We start from the raw sequence: 24,406 nt of genomic DNA on the forward strand, positions 1-24,406 counted from the left end.
CGAGATGGCATCCGTCCTCAAATACAAAGGTTACTGGAATTAGGGATCCTGGTAAGGTGCCAATCTGCATGGAATACCCCTCTTTTGCCAGTTAAAAAGCCAGGAACTAATAATTACCGACCGGTACAAGACCTACGAGAGGTAAATAAGCGGGTGATGGACCTCCACCCCACGGTACCCAACCCCTACAATCTCTTAAGTACTCTTCCACCTCAGCACACTTGGTACACTGTTTTGGATCTTAAAGATGCTTTCTTCTGCCTGAGACTTTCTTCTCTCAGTCAGCCTTACTTTGCCTTCGAGTGGAAGGATCCAGCCTCTGGGATGTCAGGCCAGCTGACATGGACTCGCCTGCCACAAGGATTCAAGAACTCCCCCACCATTTTTGATGAGGCTCTCCACCAGGATTTGGCATCTTATAGAGAATCCAATCCCCAGGTAACTCTACTTCAATATGTCGATGATATTCTTTTAGCTGCTGAAACCCAAGAAGACTGCATCAAGGGAACCGAGAGGCTGTTAACAGAACTGGGAACATTGGGATATCGGGCTTCAGCAAAGAAAGCACAAATATGTCAACGACAGGTTAGTTACCTGGGGTACTTGTTAAAAGGAGGACAGAGATGGCTTTCGGAAAGCAGGAAAGACACTGTTGCCCGGATACCGGCCCCCAAGAGTCCCAAACAAGTTAGGGAATTTTTGGGGACGGCCGGATTTTGTAGGCTATGGATTCCGGGGTTTGCTGAATTAGCAGCCCCTTTATATCCCCTGACCAAAAATGGCATCCCTTTTGCTTGGGGTGATAAAGAACAACGGGCTTTTGACCGAATTAAACGAGCCCTACTATCAGCCCCGGCTCTGGGGCTACCAGATGTTACTAAGCCTTTTCATCTGTACGTGGCCGAGAATAAAGGCATCGCAAAGGGAGTACTAACTCAGAAACTGGGCCCCTGGAATCGCCCGGTTGCGTACCTATCAAAGAAATTGGATCCTGTGGCAGCAGGATGGCCCGCCTGTTTAAAAATAATCGCCGCGGTGGCCGCTTTGGTCAAAGATGCTGACAAACTGACTTTGGGGCAGAACCTAACGATAACAGCCCCCCATGCATTAGAAAATGTAATTCGCCAGCCACCCGACAGATGGCTAACAAATGCCAGGATGACTCATTACCAAGCCCTGCTGTTAAACTCAGATCGTATTAAGTTTACCTCAGCCACAGGACTCAACCCGGCCACCTTGCTACCCGACCCTGACCTGGAAAGCACTACCGTCATCCATGATTGTCAGGAAGTACTGGCTGCAGCACACCGTAGCAGACCAGACTTGATGGATCAGCCCCTCCCCAACGCCGACGTTACCTGGTTTACTGACGGAAGCAGTTTCCTAGAGGAAGGTAAGTGTCGGGCGGGAGCTGCCGTGGTAGACGGGAAAGAGGTCATCTGGGCAGCCACATTACCACAAGGGACATCGGCCCAACGGGCTGAACTAATCGCCATGACTAGAGCATTGGAACTAGCAGAAAACAAAAAGGTAAACATCTATACGGACAGTAGGTACGCATTTGCTACCGCCCATGTCCATGGGGCCATTTACCAACAAAGAGGGTTGCTCACCTCGGCGGGCAAAGAAATTAAAAACAAAGAAGAAATAGTGGCACTGCTAGCTGCCCTCATGCTCCCCACTAAAGTCAGCATCATTCATTGCCCCGGACACCAGAAGGACAATACCCCGGTGACAAGAGGCAACAACATGGCAGATAGGGTGGCACGAGAAGTGGCTCTACGGGAAATCATACTAGAACTATCAGATGAGAGTCCTGGGAAACCAAATGATAGGGGAACAATTACCCCAGCCATAACTAAAGGAACATTATCTCCTCAACAAGCAAAATCCATGCTACAACAGATTCACAGATGGACACACTTGGGAACCAAGAAGATGGTATCCCTATTACATAAGACAGGTTATGATACCTCTGGATTAACCAAAATAGCTGAGCAGATTGCACGAGAGTGCATTCCATGCCAACAGGTAAACTCCCATAAAGGAAAACTTGAGGTCGGAAAAAGGCTCAGAGGAGACCGCCCAGGAGCCTATTGGGAGGTCGACTTCACTGAAATATGCCCTGGAAGGTACGGTAACAGGTATCTTCTAGTTTTTATAGATACCTTCTCAGGATGGGTAGAAGCTTTCCCGACGAAGAAGGAGACAGCTACTGTGGTGGCCAAAAAGATCTTAGAAGAAATTTTCCCCCGGTTCGGGGCACCAAAGGTAATAGGATCAGATAATGGTCCCGCCTTCGTCGCCCAGGTAAGTCAGGGTGTGGCCAAATACCTGGGGACTGATTGGAAATTACATTGTGCCTATAGACCCCAGAGTTCAGGACAGGTAGAGAGAATGAATAGAACTCTAAAAGAGACCCTAACTAAATTGTCCATAGAGACTGGCGGTACAGATTGGACGGTGCTCCTTCCCTTAGCCCTGTTCCGGGCTAGAAATACCCCCTCCCGCTATTATCTTACTCCATTTGAAATACTATACGGGGCCCCACCTCCTCTTTTTACGCTAAGGGAGAAATTAAGTCCTGACTGCCAGAATAACACTGACTTATGTGCTAGGCTGTTGGGACTCCAGTTGGTCCAAAAGGAGGTGTGGTCCCAGCTGGCAGAGGCTTACCGACCAGGAACACCAGCAGAGGCTCATCCCTTCCAAGTCGGAGATTCCGTGTACGTCCGTCGGCACCGAACCCAGACTCTAGAGCCTCGGTGGAAAGGACCATACATCGTCCTGCTCACCACCCCCACGGCTATAAAGGTAGACGGCATCGCTGCGTGGATCCACGCTTCACACGTGAAGGCCGCACCAGCATCTGCAACATCGGAATGGCGAGCCCAAAAGACCAGCAACCCGCTCAAGCTCAAGCTTCTGCGATCATCAGATTTATAACTTTAACTCTGTTACCCCTACTGACTGTGAGTAATTTTAGTCCTCACCTGCCCCAGCATTTAACCTGGCAGGTAATTTCCCAAACTGGAGATGTAATATGGTCTGTTAGCCATACTGCTGCTCCTTGGACCTGGTGGCCAGACCTTTTCCCCGATGTTTGTAAATTAGCCATAGGAGCTCCCAATTGGGACACAGCACACTCCCATGATCGTCAAAATGCCCCATCCATACCCGGTCGGGCCGGCCAATACGGCTGCCAAAACTCGGGTACGCGACAGAAACTTAGCAACCCTACCTTTTATGTATGCCCGGGATTTCATCGCCATAGGTCCCTAAATTATCAATGTGGGGGAAAGGAACATTTTTATTGTAAAAGCTGGGGGTGTGAAACCACAGGAGACACCTATTGGAAGCCCACCTCTGGCTGGGACTTTATTAAGGTGACAGCCAATTATACACACCCAACCAACCCCTTAACTTATAGGCCTGAATGTACTAAATGGTGCCATCCCCTTAAGATCTCTTTTAGTAAACCAGGAAAAAAGGATAAAAACTGGATAAATGGCCATTCATGGGGAATCAGGTTTTATAAAGAAGGATATAATGATGGATTACTAATGACCATCAAACTAAAAATTGAAACCCCTACTCCAGTTCCTATAAGCCCCAACCCTGAGATAGGGCACTCTTTGCTACCTTTGGTCCCTCCCACAGCGTTACCAGAGATAAGAAACCAAACTTCTGAGCCAAAAGGAATAACAATCAAGCCCAAGACCCCCCGGGACCGAATGCTCTCATTGGTCCAGGCGGCTTTTGAGGTTTTAAATGCCACAAACCCGGAGGCTACCAAATCATGTTGGCTTTGCTATGCTGCTCCTCCCCCTTATTATGATGCTATAGGATATAATTCTAATTATAATAATGTTAACACTCCAGATCAATGTCGATGGAAACAAGAAGGAAATAGTAAATTGACCCTGGCCTCAGTATTAGGAAACGGTACATGTGTAGGAACGCCCCCCTCGTCCCACCGACATCTTTGTGCCAATTTAAGCCTCCCACAGGGCTCAGGGTATCTCCTCCCTCCTCCGGATGGATGGTGGGCATGTAACACAGGATTGACCCCCTGCATTTCTTTAGAGGTCCTTAAAGCTTCAACCGATTTTTGTGTGTTAGTTCAGCTGGTCCCCAGACTCATTTATCATTCAGATTCATCCTTTCTAGATGAATATGAGGGCAGAGGAAGGTTTAAGAGGGAACCCATAACACTCACCCTGGCTGTACTCCTAGGACTAGGAATGGCAGCCGGGGTAGGAACGGGTACAACAGCCCTCATCCAACAACCCCACTATTATGATGCCTTAAGGCAAGCTGTAGATGTTGACCTCCGGGCATTAGAAAGTTCCATAACTCAGTTAAAAGAATCCCTCACCTCGCTTTCAGAGGTGGTAATGCAAAACAGGAGGGGATTAGATCTGCTGTTCCTTAAGGAGGGCGGACTATGTGCTGCACTAAAAGAAGAATGCTGTTTTTATATTGATCATTCTGGGGCTATTACCAAAACAATGGACAAACTTAGGGAGCGCCTGGACAAAAGACAACAGGAAAGGGAAAATCAAAAAGGATGGTTTCAATCATGGTTTGATAAATCTCCCTGGCTTACTACTTTAGTTTCCACCTTGTTAGGGCCCCTCATTATTTTATTGTTGCTTTTAACTTTTGGACCATGCATTCTGAATCGCCTGATAGCCTTTATTAGAGAACGCATTAGTTCGGTACAAGTTTTAATGCTAAGGCAACAATACCAAAACTCGCAAAAAGAAACTGAAACTCCATGATTGGAATTAGTTACAAAAAAAAAAAAAGGGGGGGAATGTGGGGCCGTTAGGGACTTTCCACCCCCTCACTTGTTCCCGTAAACCAATTCTTCTCCCTATCGTGCGCCACTCCTTCTCCCTATCGAAACCAATTCTTCTCCCTATCGTGCGCCACTCCTTCTCCCTATCGAAACCAATTCTTGGAGTTTTTCAGTTGACGGGGACTTGCCAGACAGCGGGTAATTTTCCAGTTGCCCGTAACAGGTATACGCCCTAACCGCCACAATGAACAGACAACTATAACGGCCAGAAGGTGGGACAAAAGTTCCTAAGCCAATGAATTCAAAAGTCACCACATTTACCCAATCATTGTGAGAATATACCCGCCCTATGAATAAATAAACCTATAAAAAGTATGTGATTCCGCTTTTAGGGGTTCCCCATCGGCCTCCTGCGTGAGGTTCAGGGAACCCCGGTGCATCGGCTCCTAATAAACCTCTTGCGTGTTGCAACGGCTCTCGACTCTTGGCGGTTCTTGGGCGAGTTGGAATCCCTCGTAGACCGCTTGGGTCTAACACTGCCCTGATCTGGGTGCTCTCCTAAAGTGTTCAATAAGTGGGTCCATATTTTCTAAATCAACTATTAGGTTAAACAGTGTGTCAAAGGAGCATTGTAAAGAGCACTTTTAAGATGCAAAAGAGTAGGACATATAATATATATTCTCAGATTATTGGGATTTCAAGAAATGAAAGGTACAGTATCTGTACCAATGTTAATCCCATGCTCATCTCTACTCGCATCCTCCCCCTTCAATCTCCCTGTCTTTGCACACAGGGCCCCGTTATACGAATGTTTGTATGTCTCCTGCCTAGCACTCAATAAATGTTGGTTCAACTAAATTATATATTTTTTGTTGTGAATGTCATGACCCTGTGTTGTACTGGTCTGCCTCACTGATCAGTCTAAGCCTTCTAAGGCCGTTTTCCTGCCTATCCCAGACTACAGGCCTCTCCAAACTCTTAGAGTCTTTGTCATCTGTCCCATGAAATCCATCATCTTCTGTCTTGCACTATTCTTTAATTGCATCCTCACAGAGGAGGTGTAAACTCCATGAGGGCAATGCAAGGTTCGCACTTTTTTTTTTTTTAATATTCACCAATATGCTTGCAAAGAACTGGCTACAAGCCAGGGTGTTCAATAAAATATGTGTCAATTGATTTCTTAAAATTGCACCTCCAAATGTCATCAATAGTTCTGTCTGACCAATAGTTACTTAAGATAAATGCTGAATGTATCTAATTTATAATAAGGTAAAATTTAGTTTTATTAATTCAATTTTAATAATGTCATCATTGCCTATTTATTCATTTATAATTTATAATAATATAATGTAATTTATAATATAATTTATAATATATATAATTTATAATATAATTTATAATAATTGAAAAAATTTATGTTACTGTGTTAGAATAATACAGTTGGGTCATGGGGACTTTTATTTTGGTTTGATTAGTCAGTATAGTCAGGTATAAATGGAAATTAGCATGTTAACATAGCCACAAATAGTCAAAATAGGCACGGCTTATTTATTTAATATTTGCAAATCAATCAATGCTGTGTATGCACTGTGATCTGTGAACACTGGTTCCTCACAACACAAACACTGAAAGACACTCTTCATCGGCTTTTTCCCTTCTCCTTTGACAAATATCTGCTTCTCTGTGAAGGCTTCCTTGAGTCCCCCAAAATAGTGGTCTATGTACATAGCTATGATGATACATAACTTCTATACTTGTAGTTGACTGTTTATACATTCATCTCCTCTGCCAGACTGTATGATCCTTAAGAGCAGACAATGTCTTCTATTTCTATTCTGCTTCCTAGTTCTTAAAAAAGATCTGGCACAACATAGGCATTTAACAATTTCAGTTGAGTTGACAAATGATAGCATAAGGCATGGCCATATAATTGGAAACAGATAAAAATGGTAACAATGAGACTAACATTTATCGAATACTTGCTGTGTGTCAGGCACCGTTCCTCTTTGCTTGTTGTAACTCTTTTCATAACTTCTTGATATGGACACAATCGTTATATTTTATTTTAGAGATGAGGAAATTATATCGCGGAGAGGTTAATAACAAACCAACAGATAAAACCTTGTCTAAGCGTACACACCTAGTATGTGGCTTAGCTGGAATTTGAAGCCAGGCAGACTGGCTCCAGGGTCCATCAGATTAACCATTACATGACTAATGACCCCACCAGGCAAAAACTCACAATGACCACCTTCAAATGACAAAGTGTAGCTCCACCATGACTGCAAATAGAGGCTGAGTTGGTGCATCTGACAAGGGCAGAAACTACCGGATGTACACATGAATAGAAGAGGCCATTCCATAGAGGCATGGAGAGCAGCCAAGGGAGACAGCTTTAAAAGGACAGAAGTTCATTAAGCACAGGCAGCAGCAGTGATATTTGAACCTGCCACTGGGGAGCCTGGATCTAGGCCTGCCACTCCTCCACACTTGAGTCATAATTGTGTCTTCCTTCCTGGCAAAACCAATTTCGGCCACAGCCATCAACATCTTTTCCCCCTTTGAATGCACTCAAGAAGAACAGAGAGATAAAGGTAAATTGTACTCCATCTGAAAGCCTTAATAAGTTCCTGGTGAGTTAGCCAGCCCTCCTCTCTCTGAGAGATCTCAAGAGATCCTTAATCTACTGCTGAAAATATTTATGATTTTATTGTTTCTTTTTCTTCAACTTTATGTCTTCACCGTGCTTTATACTAGCTTTCTCTCATCACCATTTTGTTACTTCAGATGCTTTGTACTAATCTCTGCCATCATCCCTCTTAGCTTAACATCTGTGTCTTTCCTCCTGTACCCTTTCTTCTCTTATCTGTGAGAGACTGTGTACTCAGGCTGTTTTACTTTTCCTCATTCTGTATTTTTTGGATTCATCCGCATAGTCCTTTTTTCCACTACAGGTGTGCTCATTTCCTGGTTGGCAGATGCCGTCAATCGTGGAGATACTTAGTATTCTAGTCCCCAAACAAGCACACACAGCCCCAAGCAGGCAAAGAAGAAGAAACTGCTCTGTCCCAGGCATCAAATTGTACATCCCATACTACAGGCCTTTTTACCTATGAAGATCTAAGCCCATCTTGTACCTACAAGCTATGGTATTTTGTCCTGCGAAACTTATTTTAAGCAGTTGACTTGGAGGGTTATGGAATGAGAAACATGTTATCAGTTGGGAACCCAGTACAATGGGAGGTGGATGCCTAGAGGAACACAGGGAAAAACCATCAAAAGAAGATTTGGTCAAGGGGAAGGTCAGGTCAGAAAAAGGAATGTTTAAATGGAAACAATTTAGCGCCTGAGGCTGAGCTATTCTCTTAATTTCTATTCAGCTATTCTCCTGAGGTATTCTCTTAATTTCTCCAGGGAAGAAAAAAGTGATTTTATTAAAGATTCATTGACATCAACTCTGTTTTTCCTGACAGCACCGAGAGAAAGCTTGGGGCAGATCTGATATATTGGAGTGAAACGTTCCCGCCCTAGTAAATATGGCACATTTCCTGTAGCAGCGGGCATTCGTCTCCATCCATCATGAGACAGGCACGGCTATTCACTAGAAACAAATGTTCTAGATACAGTGTGTCAAACACCGAATGATGGAAACCTCTGAGAAGCCACAGGGAGTATGCTGAAAGCAAACAGACCAGAATGCTGAAAAGACCTCTGACCACTTTCCACAGCAGAGCATAACTTGGAACCAACCTGAAATAATGCATCTGACCTTCATAAAAGGGTAATGGATGGGCATTTAACATTAGGTCAGCCAGAACTTCAGAGAACAAATTCTAATAAGGACAGATGATGAGACAAAAATAAATGAATAAGGAGGTAGATAACTAAATATAAAAGATCTCCCCAAAGAAGGTTAAGCAGATAGTCTATTATGCATATTTGAAGAATGATCAGCCCCTGATACAGGTTTCCTTTCATTTTTGAGAACTTCTGGCCACAGAGGCAACCTACCTTCTGAGACCCACTCAGTGGTGTAAGAAACATGCAGTTTCCAGATCAATCTTACTTCATAATATTTCTAGACTAATTCAGGCTACCTCTACCCTGATTAATTACATTTGTTAAAAAGGAGTAACACCAAAAGACAGAGTTCTGTTTTCCCCCTTTGGGAAAGAAATACCACCTGAAGTCAACTAGAAGGCATTATGTAAACTTAGAAAAGGTTGATCTGTGGATATATTTATCATATCACCATTCTACCTATTTAAAATCTAGCTAGCTACCTGTATGTTTTTTAACATAAATGTGGCTAATAAAACTCTAAAGTATAACATCAACATCATATAAACTTGATCCTTATACAGATACAACTTAGTTGTTTCTTTTTAGTTCAGCAATTCATGCTTAATATTTAATGTATCAGTTGCTTATTATGTGTGATAGATACAACATCTTAAAAATGAGGAATAACAAATATGTGATGTTAATTATGCAAGAAGCTTCTTTCTAACAACAATAAAATGATACTCAGTGCTACTTAAAGCTGCATGAAATACAACAGTGAATCACTAGTTAACCTGATAAGTTCTGAGAAACCAGGCACATTCTGAATCTGCCTTTCTTTTCTTTTTTTAACATTAGTGTTAGAGAGGCACAGATAAGAGTCAATAAAACTCAACTGTGTACCTACTCTGTAATATACTGTGCTAAAATTGAAAAGACCATGGTTTGATTAGCTTTTTTAATCTATGAATGTTATCATAGGTGCTTTGATTTATATAAAATAGTACAAAGTACATGGCTGTTTCAAGTGTAGTTCCATGTACAGAGGGAGAATGGCTTAGATCAGTGTTTACATTTTTGTTTTTGTACAACTGTGTTCTGTGGAGCCCAGGAGTACCAGAGGGCTCCCTGGGGCCAACTTGGGGTGATGAGGGAGTTCGTTTTTGGGGACTGCTCCTGGCACTCTGCCCCTGTTTCAAACAGAGAACTTTGCACTTATTATTCTGTAGCTTGTTTGAAACTCAGGGGCTTGGATCATTGTTGGAGCATCACACAGAGGAAAAAAAAAATGTAGATGTGGCATGCTTTCTTGGATTTGATCTGATTTTTTTTTTTTTTTTTTGCGGTACGCGGGCCTCTCACTGTTGTGGCGTCTCCCGTTGCGGAGCACAGTCTCCGGACGCGCAGGCTCAGCGGCCATGGCTCACGGGCCCAGCCGCTCCGCGGCATGTGGGATCTTCCCGGACCGGGGCACGAACCCGTGTCCCCTGCATCGGCAGGCGGACTCTCAACCACTGCGCCACCAGGGAAGCCCTTGATCTGATTTTTGAACACTCAAAAAAAAGAACAGAACGATGCGTGATGGACTAAAGCAGTACAGACACTCAGCTGTACCCAGGAAGGATCAAAGGAGATTATCTCTCCTTTTAGCCATCATTGTTCAGGTTAAGCGCAGGCGAGCAAGCATTTGTTGCCAAAAAAAGTCACTTCTACTGAAGTTTGGAAAGTGCCACTTCCACTCTGTCCCTAAGGTCATGCATTGCACGTGTTTATGAATGAAACATACATGATTTTTTAAAAGATTAGAGGCAAACGCATGATCTTGTATACAAAGGGACAGATCAAAGAGTCAGGATAGAACGAGCAAGTGTTGCCTGTCTGCTAAGGGAAACGTCAAGCACCCCTTCTGATGTATTATACAATACACTCGTTCCCCTCGGCCTCGCCGGAAAATGGTGAGTGAGTGCTATGCAGAGTCCTGGCATTTTAAATATTAATCATGCTCTTCTTGACTAGAAAACATAAAATTATACAATATGGCTTAGAAAATACTAAAACCTACAGGGATTCTTTTAACTGTCCTTGTTTATTCACTTGAAATAATTAATTTTATCATTAGAGAAAATAAATATGTCACAGCTGGTTTCACACTGTATTTTTCTTTTCAAGTTCCAGCCTAGGAGTCCAAAACCCAACCTAAGTTCAATACAAATCCTCAGCCATGTGTTGGACATGACTGAACCCCAAGACCCTGTGCTCTGCATGTTAGAGACAACAAAGTGAATCAAGGCACTTATCCCATCCAGGACCCTGCGTTCTAAAGGGGCAAGTATACAGGGTCAAAAACAACTATAATCAGAAGAGAGAAGTGCAGGAAAACAGAAGCAGATGCCTGGGAGGTCAGGGGGAGTGAGAAAATCTCATTAGTGGAATTGATTCGATTTTATGGAATAGGTGGCAGGAACAGGTGGACCGGTGCCAGTCCGCGGCCTGTCAGGAACCAGGCCGCACAGCAGGAGGTGAGCGGCGGTCGAGCAAGCAAAGCTTCATCTGCCGCTCCCCATAGCGCCCCATCGCTCGCGTTACCGCCTGACCCATCCCCCCCAACCTCCCACCGCTCCGTGGAAAAATTGTGTTCCAAGAAACCGGTCCCTGGTACCAAAAAGGTTGGGGACCTCTGCTTTAAAGGTCTAATGATCTTTGCTCTTTTATTCACCAGTTGCATGCTGCCTCAGGCAAGACACTAAACTCTTGGGACTCAGTTTCCATATCTGTTAAATGCAAAAGCAGAATCTTAAAATTTCCAAAATCTTTTAGGCTCTGATTCAACGATTCCATCATTTTTCCTAAGAGAAGTTGGAGGACACTATCAACCACACCTCTTTCCCGTCCCCAAAGGTCACGTATATGATATAGACCACCCAAACAAATGACAAGAGGAATTAAGCATGCCCAGGATATAAAGAGAAGAGGCAAGAAGTCAATAATCATACACTTATTTAGAAAGTGCCACATACAGTACGGTAATTAAAACCTAAACATCTGGAGAAAATGTAAACAGTGTCTAATGTTGGCATGTACCAAGAGACCGGCAAGAATGGTCAATGTGCTCTGAGGAACCAGGGTCCTATTTATAGGATACAAGTCTTGAAAGGCTCTCTCAGCAGGAAAGTTATTAATTAAGTGGTGATAACACAGAAAGGAGAAAGAACTGGGATATGGGGGGGGGGTGTCGGTGGCAAAGGGAAATATAAAGAACAAATAGTCTCTAGGTTTCTTCTTTGCTGGGAACACACTGTATAGACAGTACAAGGTTATAACAACTAAATGAATTGGCTGTTCTGAGTTTAAAAAAACAAAGCACTTTTTTTCTTCTTTTCTCCCCCAATGAATTCCACTTGGGATTCTGTATTCTGTAATCCTTAAAGATGTTATACAATACCGCATGAAGGGAGCATAGCTAAGGTTGGTTGGGGGCGATAGGAAAGGTACTGCAGATAGACGCACACTGAGTATAAAGAAGTTTTCTTTTTTAGGCAGAAAACAAATAAACTCAGAATTTAAGAGTAAGACTGAAATTTCAGCATTGATTTTTTTCTCTTTGATACATTTGTATTAGCTCTCCCCATCACCATCTACAACCCAGATGCTCATTTCTGCAGCAGGTTAAGTCATCTTTTCTCATAGAATATTATATGTAGGAAGCCAATAAACTACTGCTGAAACCAACAAGACTTGGGATTTATCATGAACTGGGGTTGGGGGAGTACTTTCCCTCGGAGGCATGGTGACGAATAGGTAGCCTGCCTCTCCTCTGGCACTAGGACCCACTCATCCTTGTACTTTTGAGCCTACCTCATATATCAGAGGCCAGGTGCTGAGTTCCTTCGAAAGAGAGGATGCTTGAGCTAGGATAATACCTGGGAGCCAGATTTCTATGTCTCTTAGTCAAGATTTCCTAGACTGACCTATGATGAGATTACAGTTTTTAGTGTAACAGACACATCCAAGGAAAGCTGCAGTAATTTACAGCAGGCTTGCAAAGAAATAGCCAATGAATGATCATCAATTTAAACTGCAAAGAAGGGCCTGTTTCGTCCTGGCTGCTGATCCCAGTAATGCCCCTAACAAGCTGCCTGCAAAGCCAGGGCCTGATGCCTGCTGTTGGAGACATACTGATTGAAGAACTGTGCTTGTCCGCATAAGCAGCTAAAAATAGCCAGAAGAATGCAAAGGCAAAACAGGTTTCTGGGAATGGAAGACAGTTACTCCGGTGTCGGTTTTATTCCAGTTGCTCTCACTGATGTGAAGAGGAGAGAGAAGTATCTGGTACAAAAGATGTTAACTTTTTAGACAGCACCCCAGAGACCTAAAAGAATTAATACAACCCTTTAAAGGGGCCTGCCTTTTCACTGGAGGACGCAGAAGTCCTAGGAGAATTAGAACAAACCTCAATGCCTTTGTCCTGCATAATTAATACAGCCTGATATTTCTTTTCTTCTTCTTTTTTATAACATAAACTCTCATTGATTGGGGGAAATATATTCACACTTTAAAATGTTAGGCAGGTACCATCTCTTTGGTTCAAGTATGTCCCTTTGTGGGGGAAAGTCCATATTTCATGGTGATAAATTCACCTCATAAGCAGAAAAACTGAACACAAATATACTGCTATGTCAACACATTATTGATTTTTGTACCATTGTAAAGAGCTTCATCGTCCTCCAATATTTCTTAAATCCCTCAGCATCTCAGAAAGTCACCCTGAAGGCCTCATTTATCTGTAGAGGAAAAGATCCCTCCTCCTAGGTTCACCCATAAACATTGTGATTTAAACAGCTCAGGCCTGCCTCTGCTTCTGGAAGTTAACCTGTAGAGAGAAAGCTGTTCTCAGAGTCACGGGCAATGGCTACTTCTTCTCTGGAAAAAGGATCAGCCAAGTCTTAATTTTAGCTAAATGCCGATGGCCAAATGTCTTTTTTTTTTTTTTTTTTTTTTTTTTTTTTCTGCGGTACACGGGCCTCTCACTGTTGTGGCCTCTCCCGTTGCGGAGCGCAGGCTCCGGATGCGCGGGCGCAGCGGCCATGGCTCACGGGCCTAGCCGCTCCGCGGCATGTGGGATCTTCCCGGACCGGGGCACGAACCCGTGTCCCCTGCATCAGCAGGCGGACTCTCAACCACTGCACCACCAGGGAAGCCCCAAATGTCTTTTTTGAAATCCCTGCAGGTAACTATAGATTAAGTATGCAGCTTGATTGATATTGATGTATTAACATAAATAGATTCAGTGGCAGGGCTCCATTCTGTATCACATCTAAGCTTTCCTTCTAGTCTTAGGAGCTACATCTGGACTTGAGATCTCACTCTTCAGGTCCTGCTCCTGTTAACAGTGCTGTAGTCTTCAGGTCACTACCACATACTCTGCTGCTACAGAAAAGCCTATGCCTACATTCAATATTTGACATCCTATTTTTAAAAATCCTATTCCTTTCTAATGGCATTAATAAAACAGAGACTGTCACTAGATGAGAACAATTCTAAGTCTCTTCCAGCTGTAAATTCCTTTGTTTTCGTCTGTATCACTTTACAAACAGGAAAATGTAAATGACTCACCCAAAGTAACCTGCTAGGTGGAAGCAGAGTCAGAGACTTCTCAACTACAGAAAGTCATAGTGCATTTACTACTAGAATATGGGATCTTTGAGGGTAGAAAGCTGGCTTATTTCTTTTTGTAACCTATACTGCCTACAGATTGTTGATTGCTAAATGAAATTTACTAAAAATGTGAACTAGAGGAAAAATCAATAGGGGTTACAAGAATCAATTCAAAGCCAACAAACATAACTCAATCTCATTATAAAAAATAAAGGATATAAATTCAGCTCCTTAATTTAGGACTGTATACAGCAGATCAAAATTGTTTAGATGTAATTGTTGATGAGGGACCGGTCATCGGCCAGGAAGGGGAAGATAGGAGCGTTCAAGGGAAATCTCTAAATTTGTGAGGTTGACATTATTGAACTGTGCTGTCCAATACTGTGGCCATCAGCCACATGTGGCTACTTGCATTCAAATTAATTAAAATGAAATGAAATGTGAAATCTGGTTCCTCAGTCACACTAGCCATACTTCAAATAATAGCCCCAAGTGGTTAGTGTCTATAGTATTGGATAGCTTAGAGGAACATTTCTATCATTGTAGAAAGTTCTACTGAACACAGCTACTTATAGAGGATAATCACTACTTTCACTTCCAATAATTATATGAAGAAGGAGAAGGAAGACGAGAAAAGGAGAATAAAGTGAAGAGAAATCATGATTAAGCCTTAACTATTCTGTGCTAAACACCTGACATGCCTTAGTTCATACGATTCTTACAACTTTCCCCATGAGGTAGGTACTATAATTATCCCCATTTTCAATTTGATGACACTGTGCTTGGAGAGATTAAGTAAATCACCATAGTTATATACTTGTTAATTGGCTTAGCTGGGTTTTTACTCAAGCCATCTGACTCCAGAGTCTATGCACAATGGGAAATTATGCTGCTCCAAAATAAAAACTTGAAATGTTTACAGCCAGAAGAAACATTACGCCCTACCTAGGTGGTTCTTAATCCCAGATACGTACCAGAAGCACCTGGGGAGCTTGCGCGAGATACAGTTCCCTGAGGCCTAACCCAGAGCAACAGGAGTGGGGCTAAGGCTTGCGTATGTGGGGAAGCCTAGCGCTCTGAATGTACAGCCAGAGTTGAGGATGCCTGTTTAGAGCTGTACTAATCTACCTTCCACAGTCCAGATGACAAAATGCGGCACCTACCTACCCAAGGTCACTAACAGTACCCACTGACAGATCTGAAATGAGAACCTAGGTATCAGGGCTGCCATCGTAACAGAATATGGCTTAGGACACATGAATGAAAAACCTTTTTCTGCTTCCTGATGGATACTCATCTCTATTCATATAACTCACATAATACTTAGAAATTACATGTCAGAATCCAGAATTGGATAGTGCAAATTTTTAAAACCAGACAATGAATGTAATACCATTCTCCTCTTGAGACAAATAGGTCTTTCTCTTTTAAAAGCAAACATTTTCTTCCTAAGAAAATAACATCTTTCTCTGAAGAGTAAATAAACCCTCTTCATAAGAGGAGTAGTATACAGTGGAAACGGTATGACTGCCAAGCAAGAAACCTGAATCTTGTCCCAACTGCGCCCATAACTCTGTGATGGGGGCAAGTCATTTCCTTTCTTTGAACCTTAGTTTTCTCATGTGTAAAGTTAGCATGTGGTTTATGATGATCACCAAGGTTCCTTCCCAGTATTGCCTCCATTCTGACATCTGTGTGCAGGCTGAATAAACTTTCGAAATGAAACTTCCAACCTGCTGTAGGACAATGCATTTACTTCAACTCTAGCCAATCTATTTACTCCATGTCAAGGGAAAACAGGGGACATCACATGAAAATCCCATCTTTTCTTCTGTTTTGTCAAGGCTCATTCTGATTCTTGTCACTGATTGGTCAGAGCTCTTGACAAGAGTCTGAACATCCACTCAACAAGACATTCCCTGTAGCTGTCTTTTGGAAATGGTAATGATATACCTACCCCATCTCCCTCCTACATTCACAGCTGCTGATCTGAAAATTATGATGTGTCAGACATTTTACCACCTTAACATCCATCAACTCATCTTTATATCTCTTAAAGCTTAACTGTATTGGATTTTTAGGTGGTTTAGAGAGGTTAGCCAGCCAAGACAGAAGTCACATCATGAATAAATAGCATTCGGAATATACATTTCTTACCTTACGCTTGTTGGTCGGACACACGTAGAGATAGCTTAAAATTGTTTTCAACCCAACTTTATCATTCAGCTTCTCATAGGTTGTCCCATAATCGGTTGACCTATAATTCAAAAGGAGCATTAATGAGGACAGAAGTATATATGTCATTTGTCTGCCTGTCAGTATAATGTATGTTTTACATAGTAGAATGGCTCTCCAGAGGTTTCTAAATGATTCATGTAGTACATAATGATGCTTAATTATGTACACAGTACATCATGTGAGTGGTTAACATTTGCATTTAAATTGAATTGGTAAAAATTAAAACTCCATCTCTCACTGCTCCTTAAGGTACGTGCATGGCAAAAAGAAAGTGTTTAATTTTCAAAGATTGAGAATGAGGGTGTCCCTTGAATTAACCAAAGAAATAAAGACCTTGTACTTAGATTTGACATTTCCAAACTTCTGCTTTATCTTTGGCAAGTGAAAAAGCAGGTTCTCCTGATTTATCTACAAGCTGTGTTTTCTCTCATGAGCCATAGAATATATGGTGGGTCAGTCCCTCCAAAGGTCATTCAGTCTTTTCCTATTATTTAAGAATAAGAAAATGTCTTGATAATAAGTGAAATTTCACAATTCTAGTTGGTGGCCTTTTCCAGCGTTAAGCCACCTGGAGTTGGGAGAATATCACTTCTTGGTACTGACTCTATCTTTTTTGGAGATTCTCTCCTCTCTTCTTGATGCTGGTCAGTAACTTATTAATTCAGACTGAATAAATAGGCCCTAATCACCTCTTCTATGTAAGTCTATTACATATTTCAGAATTGTACATCTTATTAGATCAACACTGCAACCATGTACAGTAGGAAATATTATCTGTATTTGAAGAAAGTGGTTCAGAGAACTTAAGTGACCTATTCGAAGCCAGTTAGAATTTGACTCTAGGTATCATGGCCCTAAGCCCTGTGTTGTTTACATTATACCATAGCTTTGTTTGTTTTTTTTTAATTTAAAAGAAACATATAAAATCTCTTGTCAGCCTTCTTTATACATATAGGAGATTCCCAATGAAAATTCATTCATTCATTCCTTTACATTTGTAGAGCCTCTAAAATGGACCAGGACCTGTGCTATGTAGCAGGATACAACACATGCCCCTACTCTCAAGAATTTAACAGCTTTTTATTTTATTTATTTATTTATTTTTGGCTGCATGGGTCTTTGTTGCTGCACTTGGGCTTTCTCTAGTTGCAGCGAGCGGGGGCTACTCTTCGTTGTGGTACGCGGGCTTCTCATTGCAGTGGCTTCTCTTGTTGCAGAGCGTGCGCTCTAGGCGCACAGGCTTCAGAAGTTGTGGCTCGCGGGCTCTAGAGCGCAGGCTCAGCAGTTGTGGTGCATGGGCTTAGTTGCTCTGCGGCATGTGGGATCTTCCCAGACCAGGGCTCAAACCCGTGTCCCCTGCGTTGGCAGGTGGATTCTTAACCATTGTGCCACCAGGGAAGTCCCAAGAATCTAACAGCTTTGAGAGGCAGAAAAAAAGTTGTAATGTGTTATGTGTAATGAAAGAGATAAAAATTAACAAGACTCAGAAAATAAAGTTTGTTTAATTAGAAAACCACAAAAATGTAATTATTTTAATTTATTTCTGATATTGATAAAAGTTGCATATTCCCATAGACCATAAAGACTAAATAGAAGAATTTTCTGTTTACACCATATATTAAGAGCCTACTCTGGACCAGGCACTGGAGACAGAAAGCTATAAAATATAAGTTCCTGGAATTAAGGAATTAAGAATTATTGTGGCTGGGGACCCAGGGATCTCTTTACCCTAAAAATTTATATATACATATATATAATACATAAATATTATAAATGACATTATATTATTATAATATATAATATTATATATATAAATTATAAGTAAATAAATATAAATAGTCAGTACTTTATAAAATTTAGATTATACTCCAAATCACTGAAGATTGGAGTGGTATGAAAAGTTTCTTGGAAGGACTATGGACCTTGAAAACGGAAAATCGGTAGGGCTTTAGAAAAGGGATGTAGAGTTGACCCTTGAACAACAGGGGAGTTAGGGGCACCAACTAAATATTCCTGTAGTCAAAAATCAGCCTATAACTTACAGTCAGCCCTATATATATATATATATATATATGTGGTTTCTCCACATCTGTGGTTCTGCATCCAAGGATTCAAACAACCACAGATTGTGTAGTACTATAGTATTTACTACTGAAAAATATCCATGTATTAGTGGATGCACACAGTTCAAACCTGTGCTGTTCAAGGGTCAGCTGTAGTCAGGGCATCAAAAACTAGAAGTACCTTGTGTAATCCAAATATATAACTGGATTTCCTCAGGACCAGTCTGTGCTCTAGCCGAACTGAACAAACGCTGGCTTGATAGCCAAGAATATTTGAAGAATAATCCCAAACTCTTCGCAGAAGATCTTATCCATGAACCACAACAAACTTCTTTAAATTCTCCTTCCATATTTACTTTTTTCTCCTCAAACTCATCTTGATGTGAAAATCCCCCCTACTTTCTAAGAAATATCTGAGACTTCTTCCCTTACTCAGTCTAATCTTGGTGTTTGACTATTTTTTCCCACTCTTACCCTGGCCTTACTGGGTCTACTTTCTCTTCTTATTAAGACTTGCTTGTCTCCAAAATTTCACTAGTCTTCCTCTAACTCCTTTTACTGGATAACTTTTTCTATTTAGTATTCTGAACAATACTCACAAATTCAAGGACAAAAAACCCAGATTCAAAATCTATGGGGGGCAGTGATGGGAGGAGGATGAAATGTACAAATACCTCTACATTAATAAATTTTGCCTAGTGATAGGTGGAAATCAATAGGACTATGTTGGAGATGAGAGAACGGTTCAATTTTTCTAGTGGGATAATGGGAAGGAGGCCAGAGAGGTAGGGATCAGTCTATAAAAGCATGATAATTAGTTTCTTATAATTTCTATCAACTTGATCTCTGAGCTACTCAACGAATATTTTTACATTCAAAAAACATACTACAGGCTCTCCCTGGTGGCGCAGTGGTTGAGAGTCTGCCTGCCGATGCAGGGGACACGGGTTCGTGCCCCGGTCCGGGAAGATCCCACGTGCCACGGATTGGCAGGGCCCGTGAGCCATGGCCACTGAGCCTGCGCATCCGGAGCCTGTGCTCCGCAACGGGAGAGGCCACAACAGTGAGAGTCCCGTGTACCACAAAAAAAAACCCAAAAACATACTACAAGGGCAAACCCTGTGTGTGTGTGTGTGTGTGTGTGTGTGTGTGTGTATTTAACTGAAATCCCAATGTGACAAGATGATAATGGAGTGACTATTTCAGATTTACATTAACAACTTCTTTTTCAGATAGCTTACAATATGTTATTGGGCATTTTTCTCTTATTATAACATCACCAATCCAGATACTTCAGGTATCTTCCATTACTTTTTGTGCCATTTTTTGCCCCTTGATTTTACAAAGCTCAACAAGTGAATCGAAATTTGTTAATTCTCAATTCCAGCAGAACTAAATGTTTAAACATTATGGTATTATAATAATTGATGGAAAGAAGAAAAAAATGATGTATTTCCATACACCCCAAATGACACAGACTGGCAATTCTCCATGGTTGTCCCACAGAACTAGAATTAGAGTGTTGACAAGTATCATAGGTAAAACTAACAAACAGCTGGGATACACTGGTACAATGAGACAGGAGTGAAAATACTCAATATTGGCAAACCAGTTGGCAAACAGTTACTGCACCAAGTTCACAGAATAGCTACTTCCACCAGCTTCACCACCATGGTCTCCTCTTGGAGAACTCCCAGATCCCTCACAGTCCCAGCAACCGAAAGATTGAGGGCTGGCACAGCAGAGGTCCCCAAGAAACTTGCTCCAGCACTTGTTCTGAATGGCCACTGCCTACTCCAGTCAGCCTGAGCCCCAGTGGAGGAGACAGTGGCCTTGGAGGAGGCACTGCACCCTGGGAGGCAATTCCCAGTGCCCGTCTGCAAACTCCCCTTCACAGCTAACACGTGCTTCTAGTTACGCCTGCATGGTCAAATGCGGGAAATTCAGTCTCCTAGGTATGTGGGCTCCGAAAGAGCAGGAGAAAGACAGACAGCTGAGCAGCAGGCTGGCTGTTGAGCCAGTGCACTAGCTGTTAAATATTTTAAGTATCATCTCTAGATATGGGGGAGAGGAGTGTGACCTAAGATCAAAAAATGTTAGAAAACACTTAAGGCAAAATTTAATGTTTCTTCACTTTAGAACTTAGAAATTTTATTATTCTTATATACATGCATAGATTTTATTATTCTAATATACACTGTGAACCTCTTACATGCCTATTGCATGCAGCATTTTCAAAGCATATTTGATTATAGGATCCATTCTTGAGAGGTATCTAATGAGATTCGTGTTCTGAACAACATACTTTGGGAAACAATATGAAGAACAAAAAAGCCAAAAAAAGATTATGGATCTTGGTTTCATAAGAAAAGGAGAATAAAAATATTTAAAACGAATCAAATCGGCAAAGAGAAATGCCAGTTATGCTAACCACAGCGACTGCTGTTGTAAAGGCAATAAAGGGAAGTAATCTTAAAAAATATGTATCATACACAGACATATTTATGACACAATATAAGCAGCCTTGATAAATAGCAAATGATTAAATCAAGGATTGCAGGTTCTTGCTTTTGATCCTTAATCCTTATTCTACCCTTTCTATGAACGTATCTTAAATAGTGACTTTTAGAACATTTCAAAGATGTCTTTATTTAAGTATTTACTATATGCATAGAACTAAGATGAGCTTCTCTAAGGGACAGAGAAACCATATTCAAGGCATGGCACCTGCCTTCCAAGAACTTACGATCTCTTTGAAAAGACAGAAAGTCCCCCAGTTGAAGGGATGAATACACGGCATGGCTAGTTTCCACAAGGAGTGGCAGAAATAAAATGTGTGATTGGATTTCCTCTACTATAATTTTATAACATCAAATGAGATAATAAATAAGCACAGAATCATTTGTAAACTAAATTAATCCATAAAAAGTGCCGAGCACAATAGCTGGTATGTAATAAACAATCTACAAATGATAGCTTTTGTTGTTCATTTTATCACTCATCTTTTTTTCTTGATTTTTCATATTCTTTGCCTAACACTTAACTAAAACCCATCACATGAACCCTCAAGGAAAATCTGAATCACTGAAAATGAGTTAGAGTTAGTTTGCTTAGAAGATAAGACTATTTCATCAAGCTATTACCATTTTAAAATGTAACCACATTTAGCCTATCATATTTTAAAGGATATGTGCTAGTACCTTTGTGTGGGTCTCGGATCAGAAAGATAAGGGTAAGAACTGGAATTTGATAGTTAAAGATTCTGCACTCTGCTTCTATAATAATTGTGCCAGGATCCCATTGCTGAATAGACTGCTACGCTTAAGAAACCTAACAGAAAATAAAAATGAACATTTATTGGGTGCTTACAATGTGATCTAAGCTCTTTAGCTCATACAGAATCCCATGAGATGGACACTGATGGTCACATGCTACAGATAAGGAAGGCTCAGATGTATAAGTAACCTGCTTAACTAAGGCCACAGAACTTGGAGTTACAGCCCTCATTCTGGGCTGTATCCTTAACCCCATGCTGCACTGGCTCTCTCCAAAGTTACAAGAGGAAAAGGAAATACACTTACAAAATCTAGCTTTGTATTTCTTAGTAAAAGGAATATGAACTGAAATCATTAGAAGTCCCTTGTGGTATAGGCCAAAACTTCGCTTCTCTTCATACTTAGTAAAAATACAGAGGCCCTGCCAGGGAGAATCGATATTAAGAAAAGCATAACCAGGGCTTCCCCAGTGGCGCAGTGGTTGAGAATCTGCCTGCCAATGCAGGGGACCAGGGTTCGAGCCCTGGTCCGGGAAGATCCCACATGTCACAGAGCAACTAAGCCCGTGCGCCACAACTATTGAGCCTGTGCTCTAGAGCCCATGAGCCACAACTACTGACCCACGTGCCACAACTACTGAAGCCCGTGCGCCTAGGGCCAGTGCTCTGTAGCAAGAGAAGCCACAGCAATGAGAAGCCCGCGCACCGCAACAAAGAGTAGCCCCCACCTGCCGCAACTAGAGAAAGCCCGCGCGCAACAACAAAGACCCAACACAGCCAAAAATAAATAAAATAAATAAATTTTTTAAAAAAACAGAAAAGCATAACCAGAAACTCTCACAATGATGTACGAGGAAAAGAAAGTATGTCTTTGATCTGGTCCACCTTGGCTCCTGGGAAACCTAGAAATATGCACAAAGTGAGTGGGTCAAACTGTTAATGATTTGATGATGGCTCATGAAGATTACCAAGACGTCACAGCCTAACAGCACAAGCAATGACTTGAAGTTGAACAGAACTGGACTCAGGAGCTCACTATCTGAGTAACCAAGCAGTCAGTGTACTGGTCTCCATAACAAACTCCAGACTTGCTATAGAAAAGTCACATTTACTTTTATATCTAATAGGCTTGCAATATAATTCCGAGATGCGCATTCCTCAATCCCTCTCCTTTTCCCCTCTCCTGACTACCCCTGCCCACTCCAGCCTTGTTATTCTCTGTATCTAGAAAGCTCTTTCCCCAGATACCCTGACAGATGGCCCCTCAGTTCTTTCTGGACACCATTCGTGCTGTATGAAATAGTGACCCCCCTCACTCTCCCAGCACACTGCACCTCCTTAGCCTCTTTTATTTTCATAGTATTTACCCCCCTCTGATAGACTTTTTGTTATTTTTTTTTATTGTCTGTCATCTTCCACCAGAATGTAAGCTCCATGAGAGGAGGAAAGATGTCTGTTTTATGCACAGCTGTCTTCCTAGCTCTCAGAAGAGTCCCCCAGACACTTGCGAAACCCAATTGTTTTTGGCTGAGTGACTGACTTCACAGATGTTTGCTCTTCTTGTGTGGCCCACTGGATTTCTACTAATGCAAAATTAAGAGGCTCACTTAGTCTGGCAAAAACCACTGCAGTCCCTGCCGTGTGCAGATACAATCAGCTGTGCAGGACGAAGCCGGACTAGGGCAGTGAGCGTGTTCTATGCTCCTCTACTTTTTAAAGGAGAAACCTCTGCCTGGCGTCTCTTTCCTGACTACTCTAAGTACCATAAGGACGGCGCACATCTTTGCTCATCCCCAAGTCCCTAGTCTCCAGGATGAGGCTGGCACATAACAGGCGCCTTCTGCATACCGAGGCTGAATGAATACATGAAGCCTGATGGACACACTCTCTGAACCAAGGATGAGCCAGGCTACTTCTTCAAAAAGGCTTTAGAAAGTATCCAAATAAACTGACCCCCTCCTTCTTCACCTCCAGGCCCCAGAGAGGGGAGATCCTCTCTCCCAGACACTGTGCCATATTGCCAAGGTCACAAAACCAAGACTCAGGCTGTAGAAGGAAGCCTGGAGACAGGAAGCATCAAGGCATCACTGAAATCAGCTCAAATGAGATGCCCTGAAAGCAGAACAGTGTTTACCTCTAAATCAAGCGGCTGCGGCTTCTGTGTTTTGTTTCTTTCCTAAGATCATTAAGAGCAGCCACCTCCATTGTTCCTGGCGCATGTGGAGGCATAAAAATAGCTTCCAAAGGCAAAGGTTCACTGGCTGCGTCGCAGACTCCACTCCTGCGTAACTCAGGATGCATGAGGTTAAAGCAGTGAGAATAATTTAGGGTTTGGAAAATGTTTGCGAGTGAGTCGATATTTAAATAACTTCATTATCATTCATTGACGGATTTTTTTAACTTGTCAGTGCAACTGATATTTCTATTACCATGTTATAACAAACCTCTGCACATTTAAAGCACAGTCACCAGATTCCATTAGTCTACCCACTGTCAAGAAAATATGTCCCAATCCATTTTTCATAATACCTCGAGAATAGGCAGTCTACATCAAATGATGACGTGGGGCTGAAGGAAACTGTCTCCTGC

At 41.9% G+C, this 24,406-nt stretch overlaps 1 protein-coding gene across 5 annotated transcripts in view; it reads right to left on the minus strand.

Annotated features, from left to right (window-relative positions):
• SORCS1 (sortilin related VPS10 domain containing receptor 1) overlaps positions 1-24,406 on the minus strand; it is a 575,069-nt gene that overhangs the window by 257,025 nt on the left and 293,638 nt on the right. For all 5 annotated transcript variants that reach the window (XM_032609239.1, XM_032609238.1, XM_032609234.1 and 2 more), the window contains exon 3: positions 16,400-16,499. In XM_032609239.1, the coding sequence (XP_032465130.1) occupies positions 16,400-16,499 (100 nt within the window). The remainder of the gene's footprint in view (positions 1-16,399; positions 16,500-24,406) is intronic.

The sequence above is a fragment of the Phocoena sinus genome, chromosome 16, assembly GCF_008692025.1.
Source record: "Phocoena sinus isolate mPhoSin1 chromosome 16, mPhoSin1.pri, whole genome shotgun sequence".
Lineage (NCBI taxonomy): Eukaryota > Metazoa > Chordata > Mammalia > Artiodactyla > Phocoenidae > Phocoena > Phocoena sinus.